Here is a 17012-nt window from a genome sequence, read left to right on the forward strand (position 1 = left end):
TCCAGCGAGAAACTGCTGAATTGGAATTCATTTGCAAATTGGATACTATTAATTTAGGCTTAAATAGAGACTGGGAGTGGCTAAGTCATTATGCAAGGTAGCCTATTTCCTCTTGTTTTTTCCTACCCCCCCCCCCCCCCGATGTTCTGGTTTAACTTGGATTTAAACTTGGAGAGTGGCCAGTTTGGATGAGCTATTACCAGCAGGAGAGTGAGTTTGTGTGTGTATGGGGGTGGGTTTTTGGAGGGGGGTGAGGGAGTGAGAGAACCTGGATTTGTGCAGGAAATGGCCTAACTTCATTATCATGCACATTGTGTAAAGAGTTGTCACTTTGGATGGGCTATCACCAGCAGGAGAGTGAATTTGTGTGGGGGGGTGGAGGGTGAGAAAACCTGGATTTGTGCTGGAAATGGCTTTTAGATAAGCTATTACCAGCAGGACAGTGGGGTGGGAGGAGGTATTGTTTCATATTCTCTGTGTATATATAGAGTCTGCTGCAGTTTCCACGGTATGCATCTGATGAAGTGAGCTGTAGCTCACGAAAGCTCATGCTCAAATAAATTCGTTAGTCTCTAAGGTGCCACAAGTACTCCTTTTCTTTCTGCGAATACAGACTAACACGGCTGTTACTCTGAAACTTATCAACACTGAATTTCATCTGCCTTTTTTTTTCATCCAGTCACCCAATTTTGTGAGACTCCTTTGTAACTCTTCACAATCATCTTTGAACTTAACTACCTTGAGTAATTTTGTTTCATCTGCAAATTTTGCCACCTCAAGAGTGCACCCCCTATTCCACGTGTGTGTATTTATATTAGAGAGAAAGAGTGAGCGCGCACCGGGATGGCTCAGGCCATGTTGAATTAGTTGATTGATGTATTTTTGGTCCTCTATTTTTATTTTTTGTCTCTATAATGTATTTTTTAACATTTTGGACGATCCTAAACTCTGAATTAGCATTAGTTTTGCCTTTTTGTAATTTCAAGTATTTGTCTTATCTCTAGTTTTAATTTACCTCTCAATTTCCTGGGTTTGAGGTTCTGGGTGTTTTTTGTTTGTTTTGAATATAGATAACTGCCGTATTTGTAAAGTTTTTAAAAACTTCAGTGGTAGCTCCAGTTTAATTTAGCTATTTCCCTGATGAAGAACATCTTCATGAAATATCCAGCAGCTAAGGAACTCAAGTCTCATCTTCAAAGTTAGGCTGTTCTCTGGACACTACATTGTTTCCGCAGACTGGATTAGCTTAATTTGCTCATATTAAATGTCAAACAAAGGTTACTTCACAGGCTAAAACAAGCAGACATTCCATATATTATTTCTATACTATGGACTTAACCGATAAAGGTGAATGAGAATTTTCATGGGAGCTCAGCAAGTTACATAAGGACTCCAGGACTGCTCCTGGAATAGATTTGAGGAAACAGAACAAAAAAGCCCCTTGGTATTTTAGTCTGAATTACATTTTGCTCTGACTTGGCACTAGTAACAGCCTACATACCGACACCAACACTTAATTTACATGATGACAGGTAACCGCTATGATGATCAAAATCAGATACCCAACCCCTCCATTCCCCAACTGCTTATACACTCCTGAATTCCTTTGGTCCCAATCCTGGGTGAATAAACACTTTTGTGTGTGGAGGCATGTATGCACTTACACAGATGTAAGTAATCAAGCCCTATTTGGTTTTGTCCACCACACTTCCATCCAATTTTTAAAATAAGCAGTCAGTCACAATTGTTAACTTTGTTTATATGAGGACAAGACTCTCATGCCAACTAAAGTTCAATATGTAGACTTATGCAGGGACATCCTGCTGAATATAGACTAGAATATGAAAATAGGATAGCATCTTTGTTAGAGACACCTAATGGTACTCTGGATCAGCAACAACAAAATAAACAAACTGCAGACCAGAGTGGATTAGAACAAGGGTTGTGTAACTTGTTAACACTCAGTGCAGATATGGTGAAACTCATTGTTTCAGTGTACTGCGTGTGCAAATTACAATAATGAGAATATATGGAGTCTCCCCATACAAGGCCAAATCCTGGTTCCACTAAACTTGATAAGAGGCTTGCTATTGACTACAGTGGGACCAGGATTTGGGCAATAGTGAGCTTTCATTTTCTAAAAAAAAAACTTCACCATTCAATAATTTCATTAATGATTTGAACAGTCATAGGTGGAGTGGAAAATAGGCTTCTAAAATCTACAGAGGACACCAAGCTGGGAGGAGTTGTAAGTACTTTGGAGGACAGGATTAGTGTCCAAAAGGACCTTGACAAATTGGAGAATTGCTCTGAAATCAACAAGATGAAATTCAGGAAAAACCAATGCAAAGTATTACACTTAGGAAGGAAAAAATCAAATGCACAACTACAGAATGGGAAATAACTGCAAGAAAGAATCTGGGGTTTATAGTGTATCAAAACTGAATATGAGTCAATGTGATACAGTTGCAAAAAAGCCAAAAATACAATTCTTGGCTGCATTAACATGAGTGTTGAATGTCGGGTAAGGGAGGTAATTCTTTCTTTGTACGCAGAACTGGTGAGGCCTCAGCTGGAGTACAGTGACCAGTTTTGAGCACCACAACTTTAAGAAAGATGTGGACAAATTGGTGAGAATCCAGAGGAGAGCAACAAAAATAATAAAAAGTTTAGAAAGCTCAACCTATGGGAAAGGTTAAAAAAAATTCGGCATGTTTAATTTTGAGAAGAAAAGACTGAGTGGGGCTTGAGAACAGTCTTAAAATATGTTAAGGGATGTTGTTGAGAGAAGAATGATCAGTTGTTCTCCATGTCTACCTAGGGTAGGACAAGAAGTAATGGGCTTAATCTGCAGCAAAGGAGATTTAGGTTACAAATTAGGAAAAACTTTCTAACTATAAAGGTAGTCAAGTTCTGGAATAGGTTACCAAGGGAGATTGTGGAATCCCCATCTCATAAAAACAGCCCTACTGGGTCAGACCAAAGGTCCATCTAGTCCAGTATCGTGTTTTCCAACAGTGGCCAATGCCAGGTGCCCCAGAGGGAATGAACAGAACAGGCAATCATCAAGTGATCCATTCCCTGTCGCCCATTCCCAGCTTCTGGCAAACAGAGGTTAGGGACACCATCCCTTTCCCTCCTGGCTAATAGCCAATGAGGGATTTATTCTCCGTGAATTTAGCAAGGTCTTTTTTGAATCCTGTTATAGTCTTGGCCTTCACAACATCCTCTGGCAAAGAGTTCCACAGGTTGACTGGGTCACTGGAGGTTTTAAGAAGAGGTTAGACAAACACCTGTCGGAGATGGTCTAAATTCTCTTGGTCCTGTCTCAGTATGGGGTGCTGGATTAGATTACCTCTCAAGATATCTTCCAGCCCTACATTTTTATGATTCTATAACATTACTTTTATTTGATAACATCGAGAGTCAACAGTTCAAGTAGAAGCTAGTATGATTTGTCACAGCCAGCAGGTGGTATCATGTGGGGAAGGAGTTAGGATAGGAATCAAACAGGTATGATCTAATTGCAAAGTAAATCTAGGGTTGAGATTTACACTGTTGAAGAGCAAGGTGGCATGACAGAGGCTGGGTATAGAGGAGCCATTATGAAAAAAAAAACAAAAAAAAAACCCGTTCTCTGGCTGCGAATGCTTCAGCTATTGTTCTTGTTTGTTTTTTGGCTGTTATCACACACACATACACACACACACACACTCACTCTCTCTCTCTCTCTCTCTCTGTCTCTCTGTCTCTCTTCGGAAGGTCAAGAAAAATAATTGTTTTATTCCTGTTCATATTCATGCACCTGTTGGAAGCTATTGTTTCTTAAGATAAAGCTTTCTCCAATGAATCCAACCAGAACCTCTTATCATTCAGAATCCTTCTAAAAGCTCACCTGTAATTTTCAGACCTTTCAAATGGGTTGCAGCTGCTCTGTGTGTGAAGTGGACTATGTCACAAGGAAAGTGACTGACTCCAGTCTTGCAAGGAAAGGGACGCTATCCCTCCTGATGTCCCTCTTTGCAAGATTTCATGGAGCAGCTCTGGTTCAGCTTTTCTCCCTGGATCCCATTTATAAAAGAGACAACACTGAAATTGGAGATCAGATTCTGATCTATAGAAGAACTTGGTATTAGCTAAAATATGGAGCATCTAAGGTCTTGTCTACACAGAGCAGCAATATGCACTATGGGATATGATTTCTAAAGTCCACTAAATTAAGCTGTGCATTAAGTAGTCTGTGTACACACTGCTAGTGCCCATTAATGTTCTCTAGTGTACTTTAATGTAGTTCTGCCCTACTTGTAGAAGTGTAGACTTAAGAAAACCATGTTCAGAGATCCATCAGTGCTCAAACAGGACAGCTTATACTGTACAAAGCAACTTCAGATTTTTTTTTTTACTGGCATCTTCCATACGCACAAATTCAGAGTCATAGAATTTAATTCCAGAAGAGACCATCCAGTTCATCCAGCCTGACATCCTGTATAGCACAGGTGACCAGCACCTGCACACTAACCCAACAACAAAAATTAGACCAAAGTATTACAGCCCTTAGGAGCCTAGACTATTTTGTGTCACAGGCAGAGAATAGAAGGAACCAAGGTGCACCAATGCCTGAGGCCCTTGTAATGGCAGGGAAATTATTAGATGAAAGATACACAGATAGTCCTGGCAAGTGACTGACACCTTCATGGTACAGAGGAAGGTGGGAAAAGGGCACTGTCAGTCTGACCTGAGGGAAAATCCCTTCCTGGCCCGACATGTGGTGATCAGTTAGATCCTGAGCATGTGAGCAAGAACCAGCCACCCAAGCACTTGTGAGAGAGAGAATGCTCGGTGCCACCTCAGAGTCCTCGCCCTCCCTGTCCAATTCCCATCTCCAGCTGTGGCCATCTCCGACGCCTCAGAGGAAGCATACATTGGGGATGGGGAAGAAGGAATCCCTTCCTGATCCTTCCAGGTGGCCAGCTGAAATCCCAAAGCATGAGCTTTTAGGAACATGAGATATAAACTGGAAGTGAGCCCCATCACTGCTGCACTCTGCCCCCTACCATCAAAAGCAAACCCATCGTACAGTTGCACTCATTTTCATTTGCCCAGCTCTTCCTCAGGAGTTATGGGGGCAAACAACTATTGGGAGGCTGTTCCAGAGCATTACCCTTCTGATGCTTCGAAGTGGTTTTGTACAAATTGCCAATTTGTATCTGGGCACCAAAGTTGAGCATTCCAATACAGAATGGGGTTCCGTAAGTTATGTAATCACTTGTGAAAGTTCTGAGTTTGAGTTTTGTACAAAAGCTCGTGAAATAGTCAGTGTGCTTTTAATCTATCCCATATTCCTGTCTGACACTCCCCCGGATGGGTTTGCACAAATTCCGACTTCTCAGATTAGGTTTAGCAAGCTGTCCATACCAGGTGACTGCCAGTTTGATATTCTTCTGCTTGAACTACATCAAGGCTGAGTAAATATCGCACTGCATCAGAGTTCTTATCACTTCTGGTGCCTACCCATGTATCTTAAACAGCCAAGTAGTCACTCCAATAGATGACTCTGCAGCCACTGTTCTAGGCCCTGCTTCTGGGTTTCTGTGCTCCCCTGTCATGGCTCATTTAGGTAGTTTATCATAAGGATGTGTTCCCAGTCAGTAGTATGAAATCTTTAGCTTCATTTGTTGGTGTTAGGTGCTTTGGGGAACGAATGGGGGTTGTTTTTTTTAAGCACACCTGCCACTGCAATGTGAGTCCTTTTCAGAATGGACGATCTAGTTGTCTAATTACGTACAGTTCATCAAACTTAATTAGCAGCGCCAGGTGTTCCTAGATCTTCGTTTATATTAGTCACTCTCTGGCTAATTGGATCTGTATTGAGACGGGGTAGTTGCACTGCTGTGTATATGCTGTGCCACTTTGTGTTGATGTGGGGGCTGGGGATGAAGGGAAGATAACATTTTTCCTAGCTATGATCGCATCCTTACAAGCTTTAAGCAAAGACAGCCAACACCACACCAGTATCCTTTAGAAAGAATCGTTAAAATTTTTGAGCATTACTCAGGCATTACTGCTTGGCAGACTGAAGCAATTAGTAAACTCTGTGAGAGACCAGTTGAACAATGATTGTCAGTTCACATGGAAAAGTATTCTGTGGCTTGTGCAAGTGTCCTGTTTGGAAGCTAACTAAATTTAAAAAAAAAAAAAAAAAAAAGTAAGAACTGTGCACACGGAGAGTGAGATTCCCCCTATGACCCTGGTGCTGTCCGCTCCATAGCAGTCTGGAGCCATGTTAATGCTTGTTATCTTTCTCTCTCTCTCACCCTAGAATAACCCCAGCAATAAACTGGTGAACACCAGCAACACAGTCACAGCAACGCATATCAAGAAGTTCACTTTTGTCTGCATGGCTCTGTCGTTAACGGTAAGGAATCACTCGTCAACTCTTTTTAGTTTCAATCTAAAGCAAAAAATTACTGCACACGTGTGAAGCTGCAAACACCAAATTCAGATTACCAGAATCTTATCAACATACTTTTGGCATTATTCGCTTTGCCTATGAAGCTTATGGTAGTTTCATCTTCTAAAATAGCCTGTGTGGAAGTAACAGTGGGGCAGAGGGGTTCTGCTTCTTTTTGCTACTCTTCTCATATTTGTTTTGAGTAAATCAAGTGGGTAACTTACATGCCTTATATATTGCAACAAAAAGGTTTTGTTTTATTTCTTCATGTTTTATTGGCACAGCTATAGCACTCACCAATTTTTGTTTTGAAATAAGTCTGCAGAGATAGGGAAAGGACAAAGGTTCTGCATTTCTTCCAGAGAACAATCATTAGATTCTCATTCACCCAAGCTGGAATGTGAAACAGCTGATCCCCTGCACCCATAGTTTTAGCTTGAATAAGACTGAGGACCAAATTCTGGAATCTCTGATAGCCGTATTGATGAGATGTGAGCTCACCATGGCAAAGTAACTCAGTTTCACTAATTAATATACTTAGTTACTCTATCTTCGATGTACAATAAAAGATGAGCTCCCCTGGTTCAACATTTACTACTCAAACCCTGCATATTGGAAAAGATTTTTGTGGGGTATGAGGGCTCAGTGTTTTTCATTGTTGCACTTTTCCCTTATTGATCTGCATTTCCATTCAAGTTCTGCTTTAAGCTTTCTGTTACTTGTTGTCTTACTTAACAGTGGGCACTTTTTAAAAACGCAACAACTTGCAGTTTTTACATACAATATCATGGGATTTTTTTTTTTTTATCTGATTTGTGGATGCAAGTGATTTGTGCCCAAAGGTAATCAAGTTGTTTCATTGTCAGAATCCTACTATTGAAGGCTGCTGGTTGTTGTGCACACTAAGAACTGTACAACTGCAGCTGCAAAACTACAAATAGACTGTTTCTCAAAATTTAGCTCTTAAGGTGCATGGACAGTGATAAAATAGTAATAAAAATGGCACCAGTCAGCTGTGTCTCTATCTGCATATTCATGTGTGCTCCTATGAGTTTGTGGTTTGTGAATGTAGCAGAATGCTGAATCACTGAAGATATGCTGATAGCACTCTTTGGAGTCAGCAGCTGTTGCCTGGGTGACCCCTGTTTATTTACTGCTCACTGTTGAATTTTAAAGTGGAAAAATAATCACATGAGAGAGAGAGAGGATTTGAATTCAGGGTTTTGGTTTGTGTTACATCATGCCTTTCCACGGAGTAAATACTGATAGTAACATCACAGGCCTGTAACTTGACCCCCACCCCTCCTCCTTCCCCCTCCCAAACCCAAGCTAACTCAACTAGAAATGTCTCCAAATCTTGTCTTGGGGTTGGGCTTTGGCAGCTGAGCCTGTTCCAGACAAAGCTTTGCTTGATGAGTCTCTTAGCTTGTCTTCTGTAGAAGGGGAACTATTTTCTGAACCCACATCATCCCAGAAATGACCAGCATACCAGTGTGTAAAACATATCTTTTGTAAAACCATTCTTTCTGCACTTTTTCCTTCATCATATTTCGAGGACAATTCTCTTTCCTTATTTTGAAGAGGAAAATGGACTCCCAGCCAAGAGAGTAACACAACCTTCGACGCAGACTTCAGTATCAAAGCAAGTGGTGAAGAGGATGGTCATGGTAAATGCAACTACTGTATTGGCATATGATGAAGGAAGTGTTTACACTAATGCTCAGCGTACTCTTGGGCTTGTGCAACCATGCATGGGCATGATTGTTACTAGCAGGTTTGAAATACAAGCACACTCTCCCCGATGGGCACAGAAAGCCATGTTGTGCAACGTGCACGCTAGCTCAACAGTGTTACAGAAAACCTACAGGATTTCTCACAGAAAATCTTTGCCTACATGGAAAGGGATCTGCTACAGCTGTTTTTGGATGTTGCTGATGCTGGCTTGGCTTCAGCTGTGATGCAGGGAGTACCTAAAACTATACACACACTATACTCAGGTTTTACTGGCACCTTAGGTACCCTTTCTGTTCTTTGGAGGAATCAGCTTCTTTTGAACTCTCCTTTCAAAATGTCTGGGCATTCCAATTTGCAGTTAATTAACAGTGGATGCTACAATTTGTTCTGACTAAGAGGTCTTGGGCCAGTTGCTGGTTACACTCCTTGTTGTCTTTTGCCATCACAAGTTTCTAGGCTCCACCCTCTTGGCTGAAGCACACGTGACTTGACAATATGGGAAATAGTTTTATATAGAGCCAAGTCTTCCCTAGAGCCAATCGTTCCAGCACACTAACTTTTACTAATGGTTATTGTCACAGCATTTCTGTGAAGTAGGTAAGGTATTCTTTGCTTCATTTCACAGATGGCAAAACTGTGACCGAGAAGTGAAATGGCTCACTGAGTCAGTGGCCAAACTGGAATCAAAGCTCAGCAGTTTGTCTCCCAGATCTGTGCCCAGGCCACACTTCGGTCTCTCTCACAATTTAGGTGCAATGCTATTAAGAGTCTCTAAGTTATTACTCCAAACAGCTTGTTAGTGATGACAGGCTTTTGGCTTTGTTTGATTGGCCTCAGGTTGGCTGCTTCTCGGATCTCTTGTGTTGTGTCCCCTTTATTGCTCAGGGCTTTCTCTGGATATTCTTGCTCTAACTTCTCCCAAGTCCAAGGTGACACACTGTCCTGCAGCAAAGGCCCAGCAGGGAGCTAGACCCTCCTGCAGCGCTCTCTCTGACTCAGTGGAGTCACTTCTCAGGAATCCTTTCCTCTTCCCAGATTGCAGCACTTGTGTTTCAGCACTCAAGGCTTCATGTAAACTGATTATTTTCTTAACCGTCTTAAGCATTTTTCAGCTTACAAAGGTTCTGGTAAATCCTGAGCTTCTCGCATTACCAGCACCACCCTGCACAGAGCTATTTTTAATCTTCTGATTAGGCTTTTCTTTTATAGCTTTCCAGACTATTTTTACATGCTTGAACCTATCTCCCTCTACTCAGTTGGCACCATTTTTTCATAAGCTCATGTTAGGAAACCCATTTGTCTAGAAGTACCCAGAACAGTCCATTTCCATAGCTTTTCTTGACTGTTTTCATTTGTGCAGCATTGCCTAGGATCATTCACAAATAAACCCAACCAAAAAGTAGAACCATTAGTAGAGTGCATTTCCTAGTTAGTCCCTCTTGTCTGCCATACTATTTGCTGGGAAAGTCTGTCTATCCAGGGCTAAACTATAGAAAGCCAGCTTACAGGCCTGATTCAATTCAGGGGTTCGATCCTGCAAACTTGCACATAGGACTTTAGTAGGACTTAATGTGAAGAAAGTTATTTATATAGTTTTTAAGTATATTTGTATGTATTTAAGTAGTTGTAGGGTTGAACTCCAAATTTGCATCTGGTGCAGCCAATTCAAAGAGCTACAGTAGCTGTTCCTTTATCTGAGGAAGAGCTGTTTCCATCACCATTAGTAACTGCTCTGTTCTCCTGGACCATCCCTACTGCAATATATTGAGTCTAATGGGATCACTGTCCTTGGGGGCTCAGCATGTTAGCAGGTCTCCTTAGTGTCCAAACATGGAGGAAGAGGGGATATACCGTATATACTCGATCATAAGATGGTTCGTTTATAAGCCAACCCCCCTCTTCCCCCCCCCCCAAGATGGACAAGTAAAAATGGAAAATTTTTATGACCCATTCATAAGCTGACCCTATCATTCAGGGGTCAGCAAACTTTGGCTCCCGGGCCATCAGCATAAGCTGCTGGCGGGCTGAGCTGGTTTGTTTACCTCGAGCGTCCGCAGGCACAGAGGTAACCTAAGTAAACAAAGTGTCCTGGCGCACCAGCTGCTTACCCTGACGGGCCGGGACAGCAACTGGTGGGGAAATTTTGGGGGGGGGAGAAGCTGGGGGTCAGGGGAGTAACCCCTGTGACCACCCCCCACATGACCCCACCCCTAGCCCGGGATCCCCCCCCCCCCCCACTCCATCCCATCCCTTCCCATCTTATCTGGGGAGGGCCAGGGGAGGATGTCTCTGGCCTGGCTGGAGCTGCTCCGGCAGGCTGGGCAGTGCAGCTACATCGTGCTCCGGGGGGCCACACCGGGCGGCGCGGCTGCAGCATGTTCCAGCAGCCTGGGCTGGGTCGCATGGCCCCAGCGTGCTCCGGTGGGCGGGGCCGAGTGGTGCAGCTGCAGCCTGCCAGCCCTGGAGCTGCAGCTGCTTCGGAGGCTGGGGGGAGAGCAGGATGGCCAGAAGCGGAGAGACTCTTGCCCCTCCTCTTCCCTTCTGGCTCTGCTGGCTGTGCTGCCTCTCCTTGCCCCCTCTGTTGGGGGGAGGGGCTGTGTCCCACCTCTCCCTCTCTCTACCCATTCATAAACCGAACCCCTTCTCTGATGCTTCCCTTTTTTACTAAAAAAACATTTGGCTTATGAACAAGTATGTACGGTAGTTCTTCCCAGGCTGGCTGAACACAGATCAGTCAAGAAGGATATTTGACCATGCCACCTGAATGGGTCTTTCTCTGGTAGATTTGGAAAGGAACCCATCAGACAGGGAGATGGAGTGGTAATCCAGTAAGAAAGGAGGTTCCAAAGAGAATGCCCTGGGGGATCCCACGCTCCAGTGGTGGGGACCATGTGTCCAGTCACCGTGGTAGAGGGGAAATGGCAGGATTTCCCTAGATAGATCAGTATAATTAAGCCACTCCTCTGGTTATGTCAACACTGTTTGACTCCCTGAGGCAGAGCATCTTGCTGGAGATTTGCTGCATGGATTTGTTAAAGCTACTTGTGTAGTGAAACTGCAATTAATAATATTGTTTGGTGGAAGATGTCTGGGCATTTACATGTGTTTCACTAGAAGGTTTCCTTTGAGAAGCAGTTTCATTTAAAGGCTGTGGAGAACAGAAATAGATAAGAAACAGCTGTTGGATTTACCATAAATAAGAGAGCTTTTCTGATTAACCAGATTAATGAGACCTCTGATTAATGAGCCAGCTGCAGCTCCCTCCCAACAGTCCTATTTTTAGAGCTTGTGTGTATGAGAGGCCATTGAAACTCAGATATTTAAATGTCATGGGGGGGGCAGGGAGGGAGGGAAACAATTAGTTGAAGGATTTTTTTTAGTGCAGCTAAGCAATTGAGGGGCATTCTGATGTTAAGAAATTTTAACTAATTCAAGCTCCATTTTGAGAATGTGCTTTTATGTCCCATTTTCCTTTTTTTACTATTAGTCATAAGGCACTATGGGGACAAATGTTTTAAGCCGCTCTTGCACAGAGTATGGCTATTGTTCCTCATACAACTTCTGTTGATGGCATTGGGTACTCCTTGGTCTGCAGCTTCCCTGTTTCAGTCCTAGGCCAATTGTGAGGGGAGTGTAGGGCTAGACCACGATACTCATTTTCCACTTATAACCTAAGCACAAGTTGAACTCCCAAAAGTGAGGCCTGGTGCTTTCGTTCCACAAAGCCCTTATTTTAGGAAAGATCTGTTTCAGAATCAGGTATGTGCAGTACACGAGTTATAACCAAGCATTTTTTGAAGTACTAAAATGTTGTATTTCTTCTTTGTAAAGCTTCACCCTCCTCCCTTTTAGGGTGGCATACAAGATCTCTGTCCCTCATCCTTATTCTGTGCTTGGAAAGCTTGGCACTGCCCTTGTAATGAGCCAGTTATTAAAATGGCATAAGTAGACTGATATTAAACGAGCGCTTTTCTCAGAACAGCAGCGGCTTCAGTAGGGTCTGACACGCTCACTAGGGATTCAGCTTTCTCAGAAGTAGCCCGAAATGCAATAACAGGGCCAAATCCCTTGTTCTGCTTTTTTTGCATCATATCCCCATTTCCTAAGGGAGCTCATTTCTAACTAACATAGGCTTTTATTGTGGTGGTGTTACAAAGAAAGGAACAGAACCTGCAGTCTAAGTTAGTAAGTATGGTCTGTTTCAGAGTAGCAGCTGTGTTAGTCTGTATTCGCAAAAAGAAAAGGAGTACTTGTGGCACCTTAGAGACTAACCAGTTTATTTGAGCATAAGCTTTTGTGAGCTACAGCTCACTTCATTGGATGCATAAAGTGGAAAGTACAGTGAGGAGATTTTATATACACACAGACCATGAAAGAATATACATTGTAAGGAGAGTGATCAGTTAAGATGAGCTATTACCAGCAGGAGAGTGGGGTGGGGGGAGAGAAAACCTTTTGAAGTGATAATCAAGGTGGGCCATTTCCAGGAGTTAACAAGAATGTCTGAGGGACAGTGGGGCGGGGGGGGGGAAGGAGGAAGGAAGGAATAAACAAGGGGAAATAATTTCACTTAGTATAATGACTCAGCCACTCCCAGTCTCTCTTCAAGCCTAAGTTAATTGTTTCCAATCTGCAAATTAATTCCAGTTCAGCAGTCTCTTGTTGCAGTCTGTTTTCGAAGTTTTTTGTTGAAGGATAGTCACTCTGAGGTCAGAAATCGAGTGACCAGAGAGATTGAAGTGTTCTCCGACTGGTTTATGAATGTTATAATTCTTGACATCTGATTTGTGTCCATTTATTCTTTTACGTAGAGACTGTCCAGTTTGACCAATGTACATGGCAGAGGGGCATTGCTGGCACATGATGGCATATATCACATTGGTAGATGTGCAGGTGAATGAGCCTCTGATAGTGTGGCTGATGTTATTAGGCCCTATGATGGTGTCCCCTGAATAGATATGCGGGCACAGTTGGTAACGGGCTTTGTTGCAAGGATAGGTTCCTGGGTTAGTGGTTCTGTTGTGTGGTGTGTGGTTACTGGTGAGTATTTGCTTCAGGTTGGGGGGCTGTCTGTAGGCAAGGACTGGCCTGTCTCCCAAGATATGCGAGAGCGATGGGTCGTCCTTCAGGATAGGTTGTAGATCCTTGATAATGCGTTGGAGGGGTTTTAGTTGGGGGCTGAAGGTGACGGCTAGTGGAGTTCAGTTATTTTCTTTGTGGGGCCTGTCCTGTAGTAGGTGACTTCTGGGTACTCTTCTGGCTCTATCAATCTGTTTCTTCACTTCAGCAGGTGGGTATTGTAGTTGTAAGAATGCTTGATAGAGATCTTATAGGTGTTTCTCTCTGTCTGAGGGGTTGGAGCAAATGCGGTTGTATCGTAGAGCTTGGCTGTAGATAATGGATCATGTGGTGTGGTCTGGGTGAAAGCTGGAGGCATGTAGGTAGGAATAGCGGTCAGTAGTAATAAAATCTCCTCACTGTACTTTCCACTTTATGCATCCGATGAAGTGAGCTGTAGCTCACGAAAGCTTATGCTCAAATAAATTGGTTAGTCTCTAAGGTGCCACAAGTACTCCTTTTCTTTTTAAGTATGATCTGTTGGCATCTGAGGTCCGTGACTAACAGTGTTTAGTCATCTGCGGCTTAGCCCTCAGGCGTTCCAATTTGGTGATAGTTTCTTTTGGTGCATCGCTATTTGAATGAAATGGCCAGAGGGTTTGTTTTAGAAGGCAGAAGCTAATTGACTGCATCTGTTGCTGTCCTTCACGTAACATCTTTGGGGCCCCCAACTCTGCCCACAGGTACATATGTTCCAGTGCTATGCAAGTCAGTGAGTTTGCGTGCTGTGACTGACAGCAGAACTGGACCCTCTGTGCTTACTTTAGAAGGAGTGGGGAATAGCAGAAAAGTCTATAATTGGGCCAGTCCAATGGTCTGGTGGCAGCACAACATGCTACTACATGCAGGATCCAGGTTGAAAGGTGAGCTTTTTCCCTTCCTCAGCAAGGATCTGTCATTCAAGAGACCTGCCTCAGGCCTAGAGCCAAGTCCAGCCTTACTTGGCCAGAGAACAGTTGCTGCCACCGGAGCACAGAGGATGGTGCTGAGGGAGTAATAAAAGGAATCTCAAACTCTTTCATTAAAACTATCCCTGTTTCCTTCCTAGGTGGGCTGCCAACACTGTAAACAGCAGCAGTTACTGAATAGTTTGATTCAGGTCAGATACTCCTGCAAACTTAGTAACGTCCGCTCGGGTGGACAGGGTGCATTTAAGGATCCGGTTCCAAACTGTGAAGTGGGATGCTTGACTCCCATTAAAGCAGATTTGAGCAAGTCACACAACCTGAACACTAACCCTTAAGAAGAGATCCTGATTTCAGGTTCTCCGTCACACCATGTGTCACCACAGTTCACTTCCACTTACAGTGTTGGAAGCTTATTTTACAACACCTCAGGGTGTTGCTCTGTCTGAGAGAGAACGGATGCCAGGAGCACTGTGCAATCCCCATGGCTTTAAACTCTGTTTTGTTAGAAACAGCTTAAGCTGCAGAAAAGACCAGTGTTGTCATAGAAGTTAATTCAGTCTTGCTTTGCATTTTCTTCCTCTCCAGTGGGCACATTCCATGGCTGTGGACTCCAGGAAAAACAGGGGTTCTGTTGATAAGTGAGCTGGGTGTGTAAGAGGATAATTTAGCTGCAAACAGTCTCTATATTATAATTAATTGGCCATTCTTTTTAAGAAACAAAACTCATGTGTTCAGGATTGCCCCTTGATTTTCATTCCTTTCTGTACCTTGGCAAGATTTAAGGGCTGGACAGAGAAGATGGGCAATTCAAGCTGTGCACTAATTTGAGAGTATGTTTCACTTGGAGCTATTTCAGGTTTGCTCTTACATGCCAGAGGCATATCCATAAAAACCTTAAATGGGTTTTTCTTTGCGGTAAAACTGCCCCCAACTGTAAGATGAACTAAAAGGTTAACGTGTGACAAATAGAATCAGCCACCATTTTACAGTCCAGCTTGTTCATCTTATCTGCTGAAGATATTGCTGTCTGGCACAAAAGACTATAATGAAAGTTCTAAAATGACTCTGGAAAATTTTTTTGTTAATTATTATTCATTGTTGGTTATAGTAACTTTAAGCACATGATAAAAGAGAGCCCCCTAACATTTCCAGCCAGCTACCCCTCTACATTAATAAATAGATGCAGTCAATTAACTCTACATAATAAGGTTTTTTTTTGTCAATGAATTTCTTTGTTTTATTTAATGTTTTTATAAGAGTTAGCATTTTGGAGTTAGGCAGTGTTAGTTATCACATAAGCATGGAGTTGCACCACTACTGTGGCTAGTTAAAGCGGAAGGATGTTACTGGATTCCTGAGTAGTCTTCCCCACTCCTATTACTTTGGAGAATGGAATTGTAGCAGGGCAATTGTATATAAAGCAGTGGTAACATTCTCTGGCTAGTAACTTCTGTCTGGACAGTATCACTGTGAGACCTTTTCACAAACTTTGCTATTTACGGGTGACAGTCAGTTCTAGTATTAAAGCCTTGTCTTTGTTACCAAAAAAAAAAGTGTTAACTCAAGTTAGCTGACTCATGGTTAAATCCTAGTGAAGATAAGGCAGTTTGTCACTAGGATTTTATCTTGAGTCAGCTAACTTGAGTTAAGAACACCTTTTTTTTTTGTAGCGAAGACAAGACTTTACCAGATACTCAAGGATTGTCTACATGACCAGGTAGTTCAGACTACAGGGGTGATTAATTGCAGCATTCACTGTTTGAAGAGGACTAAATTAATACGAACCAGGGTACCTTTTCGAAGACTGGATTACTGAAGAAAATTTCTCACAGAATGAGAGGAACTGTGGCTTTTGTGCTCAGTAGTGCCTTTCTGTAGAGCACCCCCAAGCACTTTGAAGACCTTTATTTACCTTCATAGCACCTAGTAAGCCAGGCAAATATTGTATGTCTTGTGCATATGTGGCTCAGTTTATCCCGAGAGTGTAAATGATTGGCTCTGGGTCACACAAGTTACTGGCAGATATGGGTCTCTCTCACTCCCGTGACTGGAAATAGAAGACTTTTATTACAGAAATAAACAAACATTTTTTATTTCAATGGTGCCTTTGAGCTAGGAATTGCAGAGTGCATTACAGACATTAACTGATTAATTTCTCCATTAACTCCCTAAGTAGTAAGGGATATCGCTAGGGAGGACTTTACCAGCTCTTGAAATGCACCCACAGGCAAAGGGAACTCAATAGCCATTGTGCATATCTGCAGGTATTATGGACCAGATTCTGATTTTGTTTATACTGGTATAAATCCAAGACCAGAACTGGGACACATCCATACCAAAATCATATAGGGTGTCATTTCAAAGTATGTTTCTTTTGAAATATTTCAATGTAGCTCCAATAGCTATAGCTGGAGGACAGCTTTACAGCCCAACATCTCGCTACGGTAGATGAGCCTCTGCTTCATATCAACTCAAGCTCCCACTTAAATAGCATTACTTCATCAGCTGTTCAACTTATTGTGGGTTCCCTGACACTGCAGTAGTCCTGCTCCAGTGTTCTCTTTGCTCAGTCCAAAGCTATCACTTGCTTACTCACTCCAGAGACATTTAATTTACAGCTGATCTGAGCAAATTTGCTGTCAAGTCACCAATCCTGTAACATTCACCTGCCTATTATTGGGCACTAAAGGCTGCTCAATTCCCATATACCCATCTTTTGTCCAATTTGTGGTCAGGAGTTTAGGAAACATACCATGATATCGCTCATACCAGCCGACCTGTTAGCCTACTTGCTCAGATTT

At 42.7% G+C, this 17012-nt stretch overlaps 1 protein-coding gene across 1 annotated transcript in view; it reads left to right on the forward strand.

Annotated features, from left to right (window-relative positions):
• ANKH (ANKH inorganic pyrophosphate transport regulator) overlaps nt 1–17012 on the forward strand; it is a 139239-nt gene that overhangs the window by 97449 nt on the left and 24778 nt on the right. Inside the window, exon 9 of the mRNA XM_077810774.1 lies at nt 6320–6415. Within this exon, the coding sequence (XP_077666900.1) occupies nt 6320–6415 (96 nt within the window). The remainder of the gene's footprint in view (nt 1–6319; nt 6416–17012) is intronic.

This window comes from Eretmochelys imbricata, chromosome 2 (genome assembly GCF_965152235.1).
Source record: "Eretmochelys imbricata isolate rEreImb1 chromosome 2, rEreImb1.hap1, whole genome shotgun sequence".
In the NCBI taxonomy this organism is placed as follows: domain Eukaryota; kingdom Metazoa; phylum Chordata; order Testudines; family Cheloniidae; genus Eretmochelys; species Eretmochelys imbricata.